Source organism: Cataglyphis hispanica, chromosome 4, assembly GCF_021464435.1.
Source record: "Cataglyphis hispanica isolate Lineage 1 chromosome 4, ULB_Chis1_1.0, whole genome shotgun sequence".
Classification (NCBI taxonomy): domain Eukaryota; kingdom Metazoa; phylum Arthropoda; class Insecta; order Hymenoptera; family Formicidae; genus Cataglyphis; species Cataglyphis hispanica.
Genome location: NC_065957.1, coordinates 10,106,463 through 10,123,176, shown reverse-complemented (window position 1 = coordinate 10,123,176; position 16,714 = coordinate 10,106,463). Strand labels below are relative to the sequence as shown.

The window sequence follows — 16,714 nt, the reverse complement described above, 5'->3', positions numbered from 1 at the left end:
TGTGTCCAGATGTCCTCGTTTCTTACGTTTCGATTCGAATTCGTTCGATAAATTACGTTGGCAATTTTACAAATTTCCATTACGCTAAGTGACGAGTAGATTATCGCAATGAAATTGGATTGTAATAATGGTGCGATGACAACATATGTACATTAGTGTTAAACGATGACGTGCGAGAGCGCGCGCGCGCGCTAAATACATTTCTAAATAGAAATATAAATGAATATTTTCTTTTCTCATTGATTTTTGACGATATGTGAAATGAAATAAATATTATCGAGTTATGAAAAATATATATATATATATATATTTTTTTTTCAATATCACAATTCTTTTCGTCAAAAATAAGATATCATCGACATTGAGAAAAAAATCGCAAAAAAAGAAAATATGCATAGCGATATTTATCTTTACTGATTAAAAATATTCCTAATATTAAAAATATTCATTAAAGATAATATACATTAGAAAAGTAGGGATCGCTTTCTACGCATGCATTTGTATTAATGTAAAAGCATCGAAATTTGAGCTCGGTCAAATTAAAATCCATTTGACAGTTAAACGTAAATAAAAGTTTGGTCGAGGGGAGAGAAAAACAAAAATACAGGAAATTCATTCGCAGGACAGGAAGGCGAATTGGGCGAGACAAGGCAACGGCGCTCCCAATAACGAAATAATACACGCGTCCGTTTTCGGACGAGGCAGAGCTGCGGAACGGAAATCGCTTTCTCTCCGGTCGTGCAACGTCCTGCGGTCGCACGAACGGACGTTACCGTCGTCGCGGGCCCGCAGACGTCGCATAACGCACGACATGCGACGTGGAACATGTACGTACGACGACGCTCGAAGAGGAGCGACGACGATGATCTGCGCGAGCATCGGACATATGAAACAACGGCCCCGTCCGGACACGTCGGTCTCGACGAGGACAAGATGGCGATTGTGTGCGCAGGCACGCAGCTAGCGCGTCCTTCACCCCCAACGAGCGGATCGTCGTTACATACAATATGAATATAGCACGCTTTTATCTTAACACGCTTCCACGTAATAATACGTCTCGACGAAAGGCATTCCTATACTATGTCCACCCTAAGTGCAATTAGAATAATCGAAAAACCGATACGCAGTAACGATTCAATGGTCATTCCGTATTCGTCTGTACATAATTTATAGAAGCATTTATTTACACAAACGCGTTTTGAACATTTATCTTTATTTTGTCTATAATAGATAAAAAATATAAATATTACGTATATAAATATTACATTAATTTTTTTAGATAAAAATGTTGTCTTTAAAATGTCATGATATGACGTATTCTTTGGAATTCGATAAACTAGGAGTATTCTGTTTTATTGGTCTTTAAGAAAATCGTGTATTATAAAAATAAAACTTGTGTAAATTTATACGAAATAATTTTAAAAATTAGAAAACGCTGTTGAATCAGACTCTCGTTAAGAATTAAAGAATTTAACGCCTCGAGAAATGATTAACGGCGAATACGGTATTCGTCGTAGTGAATATTTCGTTTCGAGAGCTCACATTTCGAACGTCATTTGGAATAACGGAAAATTTCGAAATAAAGATCTTATTCGGGATCGAATCTAAATCGGTTATGCGGAAAACGCTTATCCACCCGCATGCTTCATTAATTCGTACGCGCTATCAGACTGGCACGTTTGTTTGATCGTTACTTCCTTGATTAGAGGGAACGTCACGGAGTTAAGTAGTTTTATTTTCGTAATAATCCGATTGTCCGTCTTTATTCTCGGATAGAAAGTACCGATGCCCCGGGTAATTGGCTGCCTCTAAACCGGCCCTGAAGCAAGAAAGAGAGAGCGAGCGGGACGAGGTAAGGGGATAGGAAAAAAGCGGGAGAGAGAGAAAGAAAGAGAGAGAGAGAAAGAAAGGTGCGGAAAGCGCTTAACAAAGATGGCGGATGGGATTTGACTCGACGGTGGTAGTGCAGGAGGAAGAGGACGGGTAACTTAGCCGTGGAGTAGGAGCGGCGAGAAAAAGAACGGAGAGAAGGGCGAACGCCGGAATGAGAGAGAAGGAGAGAGAGAGAGCGAGAGAGACGGAGACGCAGAAGGAGTACAACGATCGAGCGAGAGCAGCGGAATACGGGACGAAAGGGACACAGGCGCGGCTCGGGGGTTCGGGTTAGCTCGTTCGACCCGTTATCCCTACCCTCCGACAGAGTCTCGAGTCCTTTCCACCCCTGTCCTTGCTTCGATTCGAAAGAGTCTCTCTCTCTCTCTCATCTCTCTCCTACCCCACGATCCGAAATGCGCGCGCGCGCGCCCGCCCGCCATGTTTCTCCCCTCTCTCTCTTTTACCCCCACCCGAGGCGCGGCCTGGCGGGCGACGATCGCGATTACGAGCCACTCTATGTAGACTCGTTCCGCTCTCCTACTTCGCTCCCCCCACCAGGCGGCAGGACAGTGATGCTAGTCAGCGAGCCTCGATACTCTCCCGCCACGGTGACGTCACTCTGAGTAGTGTAGTGCAGTGAGAAGGAGCGAAAACCCAGCTCCGTCTGCGTTACATGGCCCGAGTGTGACTTGCGAGTGTATTTTAGAAAAACGCGTACCTCGTATAGTCGCGAGTCGTAATACCGCGTGAAGTATCGATGTTCCCGATCGGACATCGTGGTCTCGGTATCGTCGCGCGTGTACGCGCACATACGTTCGTTCGACAACGGGAGTTTTACGCCGTCGTCGCGTCGACAATCGCCTCAGCTAACTTGGCGTTACATTCGCGCGCGTCTTGCATCTACTCGACGAAGCCCGTCCTCCATCTCTTCGTTCGAGACGCGACGCGATAAGTGATGAGATATACAGAGATACATATATCGGTATATCTATAAATATATACGTGTGTACTCTCTCTCTCTCTCTCTCTCTCTCTCTCTCACACATTGTCCGTGTGAGTCAATCTCGGGAGGATAGTGTTGTGAAAAAGGAGAAAATTATCCTCAAGTGAATACGTATTCGGAGCACGGGCTATGTATATATGCTCTCGATGCGTGTCGCCTGCACGTGTGTACGTGCGTGTATCCTCTAGATACATGCACGTATAGAGAGGCATGTATATGTGTACGCTAAAAAAGTGCCGTCGTTTCGTGCGCGGAAGGTCACGCGAATAAAGCGGTAAAAAAGAAAAAGAGAGAGATAGAGAGATAGATAGATAGATAGATAGAGAAAGAGAGAGAGAAGGTGGAAGAGGAAACGGCGTGTGTTGGAATTGATTCGCGTTATCAACAGTGGGTCACACACGCTCGTTGCGCGCGCGATCCAGGCTCTCTCGGATAGACGAGAGAATTTTCGTCTTTCCACTGTGCCGTGCCATATCGTCGTGTCGTGTGTTTGTGTCGTGTCGTGCCGTGCCATGACGTGCCACGTTATGCCGCTCCACGCGCGAGCCTAGAGAGCGAAGCGCGCGTGTTAACAACGTCGAACGCGAACGCGTGTGCATCGCGAGGAATTACGCCGGCATGTATCGTCCCGTGTCCACCCAGGTGGCCGGGGGGTGCTCCTCTCCTCGTGGTGTGACGTGTGATCGAAGGGAAGTCGACCGCCAAGAATAATCCCCATCACGCGATTCAGTGATATACGATGTGGTGTTCTCCGGCGACGATACTCATCCTCGCAGTCGTAATCGTCAGCGGTGTCTGCTATCAAGGCTCCTCTTCCTCCACCTTTCCCACGTCGGCGTCGGAGCGCGTCGCGGCGCAAAGTTTTCATCGCGAGAGCCACGTTGCCGTCGTCGCTGTCGTCGTCGCCGTTGCCGCCGTGCCTACGCACGCACGTGTGATCGCTCCTTCGACGTGTGCCGCGTCCTCGACGACAGCATTCGTCGCGTCTACTGGCCTCGTCTCTTTACCGGCTAGTGACTAGTGCTTGTAATCGTTTCTCTTTTTTTTTTCTTTTTTTTTTCACCTTTCGCTACAGTGATCACGTTGCAAAGTGCGGGACGTGCGTACGATTCATCTCCGTTGGTTGAGATAAAGTGAAGACAAGAGCCGTGGAGGCTGATTTAAATTCTTGAACGTGAAAGAAGGCTGAGGGAGAAGGGGGAGATTGAAAGAGAGTGAGCGAGCGAGCCAGCTTTAATCGACCGAAAAATTGCGCGTTTTGTGTTGTTGGTGAAGTGTGTAGTGAATTATTGTTCCGGTCGAGGTTGTGTGTCGTTGTACAGTGCCTCCAAACGATACCACAACATCCGATCCCAAATGAAGAGTTCGGAGCAAAATGGTTAGAGAGACACGTTACCTGTGGGTTGGAAATCTGCCGGAAAACATCCGAGAGGATCGCATTAGGGAGCATTTCAAACGGTGAGTGAAGTCTTGAAATTTCTTCTCGCCATGTATTACGGGTGTTGCGTAGCATTTGTAGAGTCGCTTAAAACCCTCCTCCGCGATCAATGCGACGTGTATGTTCCAGCTTTAAGTCTATCGCTCGTCAACCGCGCTCCGTGTTACGCGGATCTCTTGCCGTATTAATTTGAAAGATTTTTCAAAAAGATTTGAAGCTTCTAATATAGAAAACAATTTATTAGTCAAGTTTGAAAAAAGAGAATTCTTTCTTTTCCAAAATCTGTATATTTTGATACAAACTGGTAAAAAAGTAATATATATTTCGTATATCCGATCATTTTACGCGAGATATTCTTCAAAAAATCATTATATTTATTATATTATTGTCATTTTAATTATAAAATACAATCATATTCTCTTGCACATACATTTCCATTTCTAAAGAAATATGATACGTTAAACTAAACGTTGTCTAAAAATAGAGTTTACCTGACACATCAAGATTCTTTGGAATGTTTAAAATATGATTTTTATGTTGATAGTTTGTGACGTCATAAATTTTTTTAAAGAAGATATCAATCTTTTTTCCTAGCATTAAATAACATTGATGCCATATATACTTATTTATTTTGTTTTAAAAGTTAGAAAGTAAACTCGAAACATTTGGAGAATAAAAAAAATAGAAAATAGAAATATTTAATATTATATCCTAATAAATCTTTTATATATTAAATCAGCTGTAGGTTTTGTGCGTCAAAAGGTTGCAAGAAAAGTTATCTTTTTTTTACGAGAAAAAGAAATTCTCTGACGAAAATAAAGGGACGACCTTGTAATATGAGACACATTTATCATTCGTAGATCTACGTACCTATTTTACCCGAAGAAAACAAACCTTGAAAAGAAAAACGAAATATCCTGAAAGCCAGGAGGAGGGAAGGAGGAGGGGAGAAAGCCATGGAGCGATCGTTTTTCAGTCGTCGTTCTTCAGTCGACGCAATCCCATAGTTTCATCCAGAATTTTAGGGCATGTATTTCTCGCCAAATCCAATATCTTCTTTTCGAATTTCTATCGCGCGCATTTATGTATAGATATATGTATATAAACGTGTGAACGCTACGTACACACATTACATATATTTGGGTGAAAGAGGGAAAAGTTGCACGATTGCATTATTTACTGGCTTGTTTTTGTTTTCGCGCAAATCATCGACGTTATCGCTTCGATAAAGCGAGTTTCAGGAAACACGTAAGGTGCTCCGATGTTTTCGGTACGGTCCGTAGTGAGCGAGGATACGAGAAAGAAGGAGGAAGAAAGAAAGAGAGAAACGTCGTCTGTGCGTGTATACGCGTATATATATATATATATATATATATACGTAGCACCCATACAATCGCGTGCACAGATACGTTATACCGAGGGCCTTGGCTCTCTGTCTCTCCTCTTCTCTTCGCTTCGCGTAGCGTGAGCGCGTCGTCATTTGTTTTTTCTCCGAAGTAATAATAGCTGAGGACAGCCATTTTGAGAGCTCGCAGCAGCACCAAGTTATTGTTCGACAGTGGCTCTCAAACGTCGGCTCCGCGATCGCGTTTTGCCGAGCTCTTCCGCGGATTGCGTCTTAAGAAAGAGCAGAGCAATGCGCGTAATTGGCTGACAATTTTTATATCTATTCATGTTGGATTATGTTAGACGCAAAATGAATATCTATCGCGTATCGTGTAATTTGGCGGAAGAGCGAATTTATGCTTTAACGATAATTATCAAAATTAGAAGACAAAAGCGAAGCGACGAATTAAATATATATTTTGTAAACTAAAAAGTTTAGATGTATGGTCTAGGAGATTGATGACACATTACTTGGCTCACGCGCTCGTAGCGAAATCATTGTCCTCCAGTGACACTCAAATCGGGGATATAGAATATAAAAATATAAAAAAAATGTACATATAGACAAATTTTAATAATCTCTATATGTTTTATCGACGTCTCTATGAATTTAACTGACAATTAAATGAATTGCGGAAGATTTGCAAACATTTCTGGGGTTATCTATTGAATTGCTTTTTAATGCGATCTCTTTAATGCGCAGATCAAGCAAATCTGTGCAGTGTGTAGTGCAGTTTGCCAATTTGCTAAGATACTAATGATCAATTTTTATTAATGTTTTAAATTATCTATCTATTTATTTATTTAATGTTTATAGTTGAAATATAAAAATGAGCATATAATGACGTCAAAAGACACTTTCATAATTATCTATTTTATCAAAATACGTCATAATGTTATCCTGTATAAAAATGAAAGAAACTTTAAAATATATATTTCTATTAAACATATACATATGTGAAATTTAGTTTTTTACATAATTTTAATTTATTCGTTATTGACTTTTAATTTTTTTTATTGATTCTGCTTATACATTATTGTTGATAAATTTCAAATTAAATATTTTTTTGAACAAAACCTGAGAGAAAGAGAGAGAGAGAGAGAGATTTTAATTTTATTCCAAAATTTTAAAATAATTATATAGTTTATATATATATATATATACATATATGTAAAATAAAAAGAAAATATCCAAATTCCGGAATAAGAAGTAATAACGACGAAGCTCAGAGACTCTTAATTAGCGGATATGAGATCGGCAAAACAACTTTTTAGTTATAATATATTGCAATTATCTCATATTTAATCTAGAATATTAATCTAGAATTTAAATCGTATTTTATATTTAAATTTAAATAAAATTTATATAAAATTCACATAATCACAAGCAAATTTCATAACTAATGACAATCTAATGATTCGGTATATTCTTTACGCGTCTATTAGATTTTAATGTAATTTTCTACTTTATATGGTATTTACCATATAAAATACTTAAAATGTTGATGCGAATATTCGAGTCAAACAATTTTTTTCTTGTTTCACATAGAAAGAAAATCTCATTTATTATCTGCTTTCTCCTCTCTTGCTCTCTTCTTACTCCCTTGCTTTACATTTACATGGATCACGACGCGAGTATACGTGGAATGAGAAAGCGAGCTTATAAAATATATATTCATTTTCCCTTGACCCTCCGTGTGTAGGATGACAATGATCGCCGGAGAAATTGGTGGAGGTTCGCGAGTTGCCCGCGAATTCTCCTTTATGTTTTCAGTACGGACACTAGCTCCGCGATCGTCCCGACTATAAATTTCTCCTCTCGAAACACGCGGTGGTAAACGCTCGCATCGCCAGCGGCGCTACACACTTCGTGTGCCAGCTGGCGAGTGCTCTTCGCTCGTATACAATGGCGTAGACACCGGCACGAATTTTAGATTCTCAGAACGTAGACACGGGACAAAACTCGAGAGAATCGCAAGCGAACATTGTCGAGAACGATGGCCTCAATCCATCGGAAAATACTTTATCGTGATTGATCGATACAGTTTTGATTGATAAGTTACAGTCTACTATTTTCCACGTGCCGTAACGTCATACACCTCGTACGTCGTAATACGTTATGACTTTATTCATCTCCTTAAAACAGGCCCGCGTCGCCGTGCTGCTCACCTCAGCTAATGTCTCGACGCGACGATATACACATAGGCAAAAGACGATATCTCCTTATCTTCCTTTAAAATTATCGTCATCGTGGAGGGGAAGGGGAATGCTGACCTCGAATCCTTCTCCGGTCGCTCCCCGTTGTTGATCGCATCACGGCTTCGACTGACTTCATGAATGAAACCGACCGTTTGTTTCTATTACGCGTACATATTTTCAAATGGCTACTCAGCGATGTGTCGCGCTCGCTGTTTATATTGAAGCTCGCTGGAAGAACGTTTGGTCGAAGACGGTACGGCTATTGACGCGGTCGAAGTATTGACTCTTTGCACTCGGTTCTCGCGCTTGGTTAAAATTGTATAGATATGTGTAGGTGTGTGTATACGTCAGAATTTAAATTAACTTCCGGGAACAATTGTATACATGAATTATTATGGAATATTTTATCTTTACTGTATGTTCTAGTCTTTACTATATTGTAGTAAAGATTTTTTGGCCAATATACATTTTGATGAGTAATATATTTTAATGGCATATATATGTACATGTCATATACACAAACTTGAGCACTTTTGCCCGCGAGCTAAAGTTTATAATTGACGGCTTGTAATTGAAATACGTAGTTGGTTTTTGTCAGTATCTTCTCTCGCTTTATCTTGGAATAAAAATAAGATATGGTGACAAAAATATTAAAGCAAACCATTTTTCTTAATTTTGAACTGCCAATTTCTGACTGTCCGTTGTCATAATAAAAAAAAGTATATGATAATTTTTGTACATATTCTTTTTTAGATGTTTATTCAATATCGTGCTATATTTTGAATTGCATTATTGGCATTTAACGAGGCCTCATGTCTCATGTTTCTTTACGAAGATCCCAGAATTCGAAAACGTACTTGTCAAATATCTTCGATATGCGCGCGCGCGAGCGCGATGTTACATTTACAATTCGTACGTGCACGCACAGTCGCGAGTATACACAGCGCGCTTAGATTATATTTACAATTTGCATACGTGGAGGGCATATATTGACAGAGTCCCGAGGATGTTACGTACGTGAACACGAACGAACGAGCGCGCGCGCACGCGTACACGTATGTATGTGCGCGCGGGTTGCCGGCGTATTTTGGTATATTGATCGCGCGTGGTCGGCCATCTCCCCTTCTCACCCCGTCCCGCCGCGCTCTTCGCCCCATCTCGCCCCACCTCGCCCTATCCTACCGCGCCCCTGCACCCCGACTCCACCCTCTGGATACCCGTCGCCGAGTCCTCCTCGTGTTTCCCCCTCGAGACGTCACCCATCTCGAAAACCCTTCGTGGCAACCTCCAGTCGCATATATGTATTTTCACGTGTGACGATAATAATGTACGCGGCGTGTCACACATGGACATATATTTTTCCTCCGCGAGCCATCGAGTTTATTCGCCGCTCGTCCTTCTAACTGCAAAATGAATTTTTTCGACGAGCTTGAGACGAGACATCTTAATTCGACTTGCGATTTAAATTTACTACGCGGAAATTATTCTGATATCGTTCCGCGAGAGACTCTTAGAATATAAAAATTTAATAATTTTCATTCTTGAAAACGTATCGCAGATATAATATTATCTACGAGAAGTGAAATAAAAAGAAAATATTTCATTAGATTGAATAGATTAAAATCCGGAATTTTTTATTTTTATTTGCGTGCACATATCGTGAAGGAACTTACCCTTCTCGCGCTATTTAATTCACCATATTGTTATTTCTCGGAGAATTGCTAAAAGAATGCTCTAAATTTGATTAGATAAAACTTTCCGAGGAGAAAGCGTAGATTCGGATAATGCTAAACTTTTCTAAGTATATGAAACTTTCTTACATAATATCGTGCAAGTGTGGCAAGACTCTTTAACTTTGCAAACGAGATGTCAACGTAATATAAACGCTACTCAAGGTCGAAGAACGGTGGGGATAATCAGAACTGCTCCCTCGATGCATCGTGTCAATGGGGTGACGTTAATTGCACGGCAAACGCAGTTTGAGAAAGAGCTTTAATATAAGAATGACGGAAAAGAGAAAATTTTCCTTGATCACATGGCCCTTGACTCTTCTATTAAATAATGTCCTATTATTAACATAATTGTATGTATCTTTTTATGCAAAATATATTTTTAATTAGAGGAAAATATATGAATAGTAAAATTATAATCGTAAACGCGTATTAAAACTTTTAATAATGATATTCGATTAATAACGTGCTTTATATGTATTATTTAATATTAAATAACATGAAATGTTAACATGAAGGAGTAATATCAATTATTACCACATACGGAATATGCCTGGTATTTATCAGTATTTATGCAAATATTTATATAACGAAATCGCACATGTTAATTGTTCGGCAGTGATGACTCTGATTAAAGAGATATACTGATTCGGCTGATGAAATAAATTAATGAGTTATACATGCAGCTATACGTATCATGGCTTTCAAATATATATATATATATATATATATATATATATATATATATATATATTTGAAAGCCATGATATGTAACAAAAATACTAAGTAAGTAGAATACATTTACATTTTCATATATGTAGCTCTTTATTTTATTCAATATTGTATTTATACATATATATATATATATATATATATATATATATATATATATATAAATACAATATTGAATAAAATAAAGAGCTATATAAATGAAAATGTAAATGTATTTTTACTTAGTATTTTTTGTTTTCGTTTTTGCTTACATGTGTAATTTTTATATCTTTAAATTAAGTTTAATATAAAATCCGAGAATTCTATATGCAAGAAATAAAAAAAGAGTGCATTAAATTTTTTAATATTTTGCTAAAATATTTTGTATACGCAGGTTTTTAGATTTTAAAATTTAAATAGACATGTTAAATATATATTTACTGTGTTGATTTTTAAAAATACTTCCTGAACAGAAAAAGAGTATATATATATATATACATATACATACTCTCTTAATTTTTGAATGTCGAAATACAAAAGAAATTATAGAATTTTGTTTCTAAACTCCTCATGCTTGTGAAAAAAATGGTGGGAGATCTTTAGTGAACAAAAAAAGACTCGTCGCGCCCGCATTATTCCTTCTCTGGGAATGGCCGATGTTCGATATTTTCTACCTGCGACCAGCTCAGACTCGACGAGTCGGCGGCGGCAGGTCTGCGGTTCGAGCACCTGCGCACACCGTCAAATTTCTTAATCCATCTGTTACGATATCTGGCGATCGACCGGCATTGTGTTTTAAGTCGCAACGAGACAACGCTCGCTGCTTGACTGACTTGTATCGCGTTCCGCACCGATCGACGCGGCGCGATCCAGCGTGTCTCTCGCCAACAAATAAATAATGTAGTCATTCGCGTACGCACATTATGTAATAGCAATACGATAATGTGACATCTTGTTTTGACTTGTCGAACGTCTCGAGAATCGGGAGTAGCAGGAAAGATGGTGGATTGTAGAAAAGTCACGTGAAAAAATCTTGAGGAATCTCAAGCGATTGCTGATTTTAATTCAAGTGGAATTGAGACATTATTTGGAGAGTGATAAAAATTATAATATAAAGAATCTAATGGAGAATAAATAATATATTGGACGAATTTGACGCAAAGAGCTTGAATGAATATGTGATTAAATAACTTGAAAAAGAATCTGCGTTCAATCATAAGCTATCCAATTTATTAACAAAAACAAATCAGTGACAATATTATGATTTAAAATAAGAGAACCAATGTCACACATCTCTGTGAAGAATAATTAAATATATTTTATTTTCTTCTAGTTATTCGAATCATAGAATACTTTGATGAATACGTTGCATATTCATTCACTATGAATTTTATTGAAATTCTAAAGAAATTGTAAAAAAAAAAAAAAATAAAGCGAGAGATAATAGAAAAGGAAAGGTAGATCTACAATATATAAGAAAAGAAAAAAAGAAGAAAACGACTGAACTCGCGATTCTGTAAACGCGTGCGTAAAGGACACATCGATCATTCTTTTGCAGGTTTTCAATTCCGTGAAATGACGGGAATATGAAATGCGTTATTAAATAATCTAAATTTCGGTCATATTTTAATATCTGTCTGGTTCGTATCTACAATGTACGCTGGATCGTTTTGTATGTCATTTGAATATGTACAATTTATAATAGACGAATGTTTAATGTTTATAATACTATTCTACGGATACACAGAAAAAGATGAAATATAATAATCAATTTATATATGAGATATTAATCTTTTTAGTCTTGTATCATAAAATTGACATTAGTTGTTTTCTATGAATATATTGGATAGTTTACTTAGTAAGTTAAAATATTTATTATTAAAGAGTAAAATTAATTGCGTGATGGTAATCTTGATATAACATGACGAAAATTATATATTTTAATAATGAATTTTGAAACATAGTATGATCTGATGACGTATGCACATGTCTAGTGTATAATTACATAAGATATGATTGGTTTGTTTATCGTTTTCAAGTAAAAAAATATCTATGTTATGTCATTACATACTACTACAAATGCTTGACAAATATTACGATAAGAATTCAATATGTGAATAATTTTTATTTTGAAACAAAGAAAAAAAAAGGAAATTGTGCAACATAATGGAAATTTTTTTTAAATATTTAATATACGAATCGATTATTTAACAACAAACTTGTGCAAAAGAAGTATCTTAATAATTATAGCACAAAATCTAAATCACCTTGATATAAAAATGTATAAAAATAATGAATTTATATATATATGTATATGTGTGTGTACGTATATATATACATAGTTTATACAGATCTTTCTCTCTCTCTCTCTCTCTCTCTCTCTCTCATGTAAAAATTTTCCATTAAGGCCCACTAAAGGGCCTTTAGTTAAACGAAAGAAATGTCAAATTTTTCGTTTTAGTTTTTTTTTTTAAGGATACAAATAATCAATAATTAATTTTTTTGTTTTCCTTTATTTTATAGAAGAAGGTAAAAGCTAATTGTGGATGAAAATTTTGTTAAGTCCGTTTTAAATTACTTCAGTACAATAGTTGCTTTAAAAATCATAAAAAATAAATAATTATTATTCTTCCCCATCATATATGATTTTCACAGAAGAAATAAACATTGCATGCTCAATGAAAAATCGCTGTACAGAATTAGTCCCACATACACTGCGAATATCTTCGTAACCCTCGCCGTAAGGTATGCAATGAAAGTGCAAGTCGAAACCATGTAAAGTTAATCGATCAGCTGTCGATTTCGGAACATGACGTATAATGACGTAATTGAATTGACGAAGTTTGTATATACTTTGCATTGTGCATTGTTACTAATAATCATTGTTTTATAGATGTGTTATTAATTTTTTTTATTTTTTATTAATTTTATTGCATAAATATTGAAAATACGATATATTATACGTGTTCAAAAATATTTTATAACAGTATACACTATATAGCCATACTATAAACGTGTTTACTCTCATTTATGATTCAAGTATCTTCATTATTTTCTATTTATATAAGATATAAAAATATCCAAAAATCTTGATTTTATTCCTAACTTTTATTAATCGTCATCTTATTATCTTTTATAAATCATTGTAAGCAATATAAGAAGCAAAAAAATGAAAATATTTTTTATATGCTTATCCATATTTGAAAAAAAAAAATATTTATTTTTGTTGATAAAAATGTCTCACATTTTCCTTATTGCGAAAAAAAATATCATAAAATATCATTAAAAAAGAACAAGACAAACATGTGTTATTATGATACTTATTTTTGTAATATGTCTACGGATTAGTATTATACATGCATTCAAATTATGCTTGCACAGGTTAATTTTGATAGAAAACATCGCGTTGACTGTTAATATTAGATTACAATTCGACTATTTATTTCGTTGATGTCGCATATTTTTCGATGCGGCATGGATTTTTACGAATATCGGCAAAATATTCCAAAGAACTTTCATTAATTAAGATCAAAGACGTCGAATTTGAAGAAGAGGTGTAAGGCGTGCACAAGATTTCTTGAAAACATCACTATTAAGCTAGCGCCAGGCTATGCACGTATTTGTGATTCGTTTATGAAAGTAGATGGAAGATTCATTAAATTCGATCAATCAGATTTCTTTATACTGTTCAGAAATCATGAATTACGATGTGCGAATAGTCTGGCACTAACTTTATAAATTGCACTCATATGTAGGATTGCCACATTTGAAAATCCCGAATGAAGGACATGAAACAAGAAGAGAAGAAGAAAGAAAAGAAATAAATCATTGAATGGAATGACAGATGAATATAAGTATTGCAGCTGTAATTAATATTTAAAACTTTATCTATTAACAACATATTTACATAACATCGTTCGACGAAAAAAAAGAAGGAAATTTGCCGAAATTGAAGGCTAAATAACGTCCTCCGGAGAACAGAAAAACTTTTAATAAATTGGAGGACAATCCTCCCGATTGGAGGACGTCTGGCAATCCTACTCATATGTTTTTTCTTTTTTTTTTGCGAAACGCATATATTTCGTCGATAGATTATAAAGTATTATTTTAGACACTAAATATATTGTATATAGAATGAATCAAGGTTGATTTGTTTCTTATTCTCATAAAAAATAAATAAATCTGCGGTTTGTGTAACATAAATAATAATTAGGATAATCATTGAATTTTTTGTGTATTATGGAAATATATATGGTATACACATGCACTCAAGAAAAGTGCCACTTCAAAGTGATATATTTGAGTAATTTATACATTTGCAAATATATTCGCATTCCTAAAAACAAATTCAAAATTAAGATATCTTCTATTGGAAATTACGCAATATATATATAAGATCTTGTAAAATAATATATATATATATATATATATATATATATATATATATATATATATTCCAAGATATTTTAATTTTGAATCTGTTTTTAGAAATGCGAATATATTTGCAAATGTATAAATTACTCAAAAGAAAAAAAGAAAAGACTAACTAAGCATCCGTTTAGTTAATATAATGCAACACATTTTGATCTTTGAATCTTTATATCCTTATGGTTTAAAATATAATTATATATAGAAATATTCTATGCTATCTATCAACATCTAGCAAGATATCAATTATTGTGTGATTCATTTCTGCTGGAAGTATAAACACAAATTTGTCTAATACTTTTTGTATAATATTTATTGCGTAGTACATATTCGTGCATATGTCTTTGAACAATTAAATGTGGTTTGCTTCAAAAACTTTAATAGTTCTTGCTTTAATTAATTGGTATTAATTAATATTTTGTACTCGTCAATTTTATTTTGTGACGATTTAGTCAACGTTTTCTCGAATAACATATATAATATTTATAACATTTCGCTTTTTCACGCAAACAGATGTTGAATACCTTTCTTTGGGATAATCTTTTTTAACAAATTACATTACTACTATGTGCTGTAAAGCGATTTTCTTTTGTGCATGCATAGACATAGACAATAAAAACATGCACGAAAATCAGTTATGTTTTTTAAATGTTCTTACACTTGTATCTTAAGTTGTCATTTTGAACATGATGTTACCTTGAAAGAGATTGATGTTCTATATAAGGAGAAATGAATCTGTATGGTAAAGTCAGGTCAGGTTCAATGAACTCTGTGCTGTTCAATTAAATTTTAAGGACGTTTAAAATAACATCTCAATGCAAATGAGGCGAACTGTTTATAAATTTGACATTTGGATATGTTATCGTTTTGTATTATCGTCTTCCAATCTGTACTCCTTTTTTCTAAATTTATATCCTTCTTTGCGTTACTGAATGTTTATTTTTCACGCAGAGAGAGAGAGAGAGAGAGAGAGAGATCTTCAAAGCTAGTTCAAGAAATAAGCACATGAGTCAGTTTCGGAGGATCTTCTTCCGGCAATGCTTATATAAATTGGAGGCCATGGCATGTATTTTCGTTCCATACTATTAATGCGATAACCTAAGATAATTTAAAAAATAATGTAATCTCTTTGAAAAGAAAATTATGAATCAAACAGCATATTAACGTTATATAGTTAAAATATTATATAAGAATACTTTTTTAAATCATATTACTTTTTATCAATTTCGTTAATTTCTTATTAATTTGAAAAAGATTTATTTAAAAAATATTTGTCTCTTTTTTTACCAATAATTTTCGATTTATGAACGACTCGGAAAACGAGACACAAAATTCTGGGAATTTCTAAATACAAAAATTTTAAGAGATTAAAAAAAAATATAATCTATTCTATTACTTGATTTTGTAGAGTTTGTTTAAATATAATTGTGATTTAAGTATAATAACAAAAATATTTAAAGTTTGTACAAGAGATTTTTATTTAGAATCTTCAATGATATTGCCGGTAGTATTTCTGAGACGATTAAAACCGGCAACGCTGCCTCAATCGGGCCCTATATGAGTATGCACGTTTTTTGCAAATTTGAAGGCTTCATCCTTCATTTTAGAGAACAATCCAAACATTTACGCCTTTTAAAATAATTGGGTCATGTTGTACCTTTGAGATTCTTCTTTACAAATATGCTTATAATCCGTAATTTTTTTTATCTCATATTTTAATTCATATATTACATATTAGTATTATGAGAGGAATATTATTCTAAAAATTGTCTGATATTATATATTAAAATTATTTAGCATGTTTCATATAAATCAAATAATTTTTTTTTCTTTTTTGATAAACTTTTCCGCAAAACGCATTTGCCAAAGTGCATGCTTGTTATCAATATTATTCGCTATAATACGTCGTCATTTTTTTCTACATGATTAAACATATGCTGTGAT

The 16,714-nt window shown here is 35.3% G+C and overlaps 1 protein-coding gene across 1 annotated transcript in view; it reads left to right on the top strand.

The window, feature by feature from the left end:
• The first annotated feature begins 2,479 nt into the window (after nucleotides 1–2,479).
• The window catches only part of LOC126848828 (protein split ends-like), a 77,407-nt gene continuing 63,172 nt past the window's right edge, over nucleotides 2,480–16,714 (top strand). The window contains 1 exon segment of the mRNA XM_050590068.1: nucleotides 2,480–4,336. Within this exon segment, the coding sequence (XP_050446025.1) occupies nucleotides 4,254–4,336 (83 nt within the window). The 5' untranslated portion in view covers nucleotides 2,480–4,253.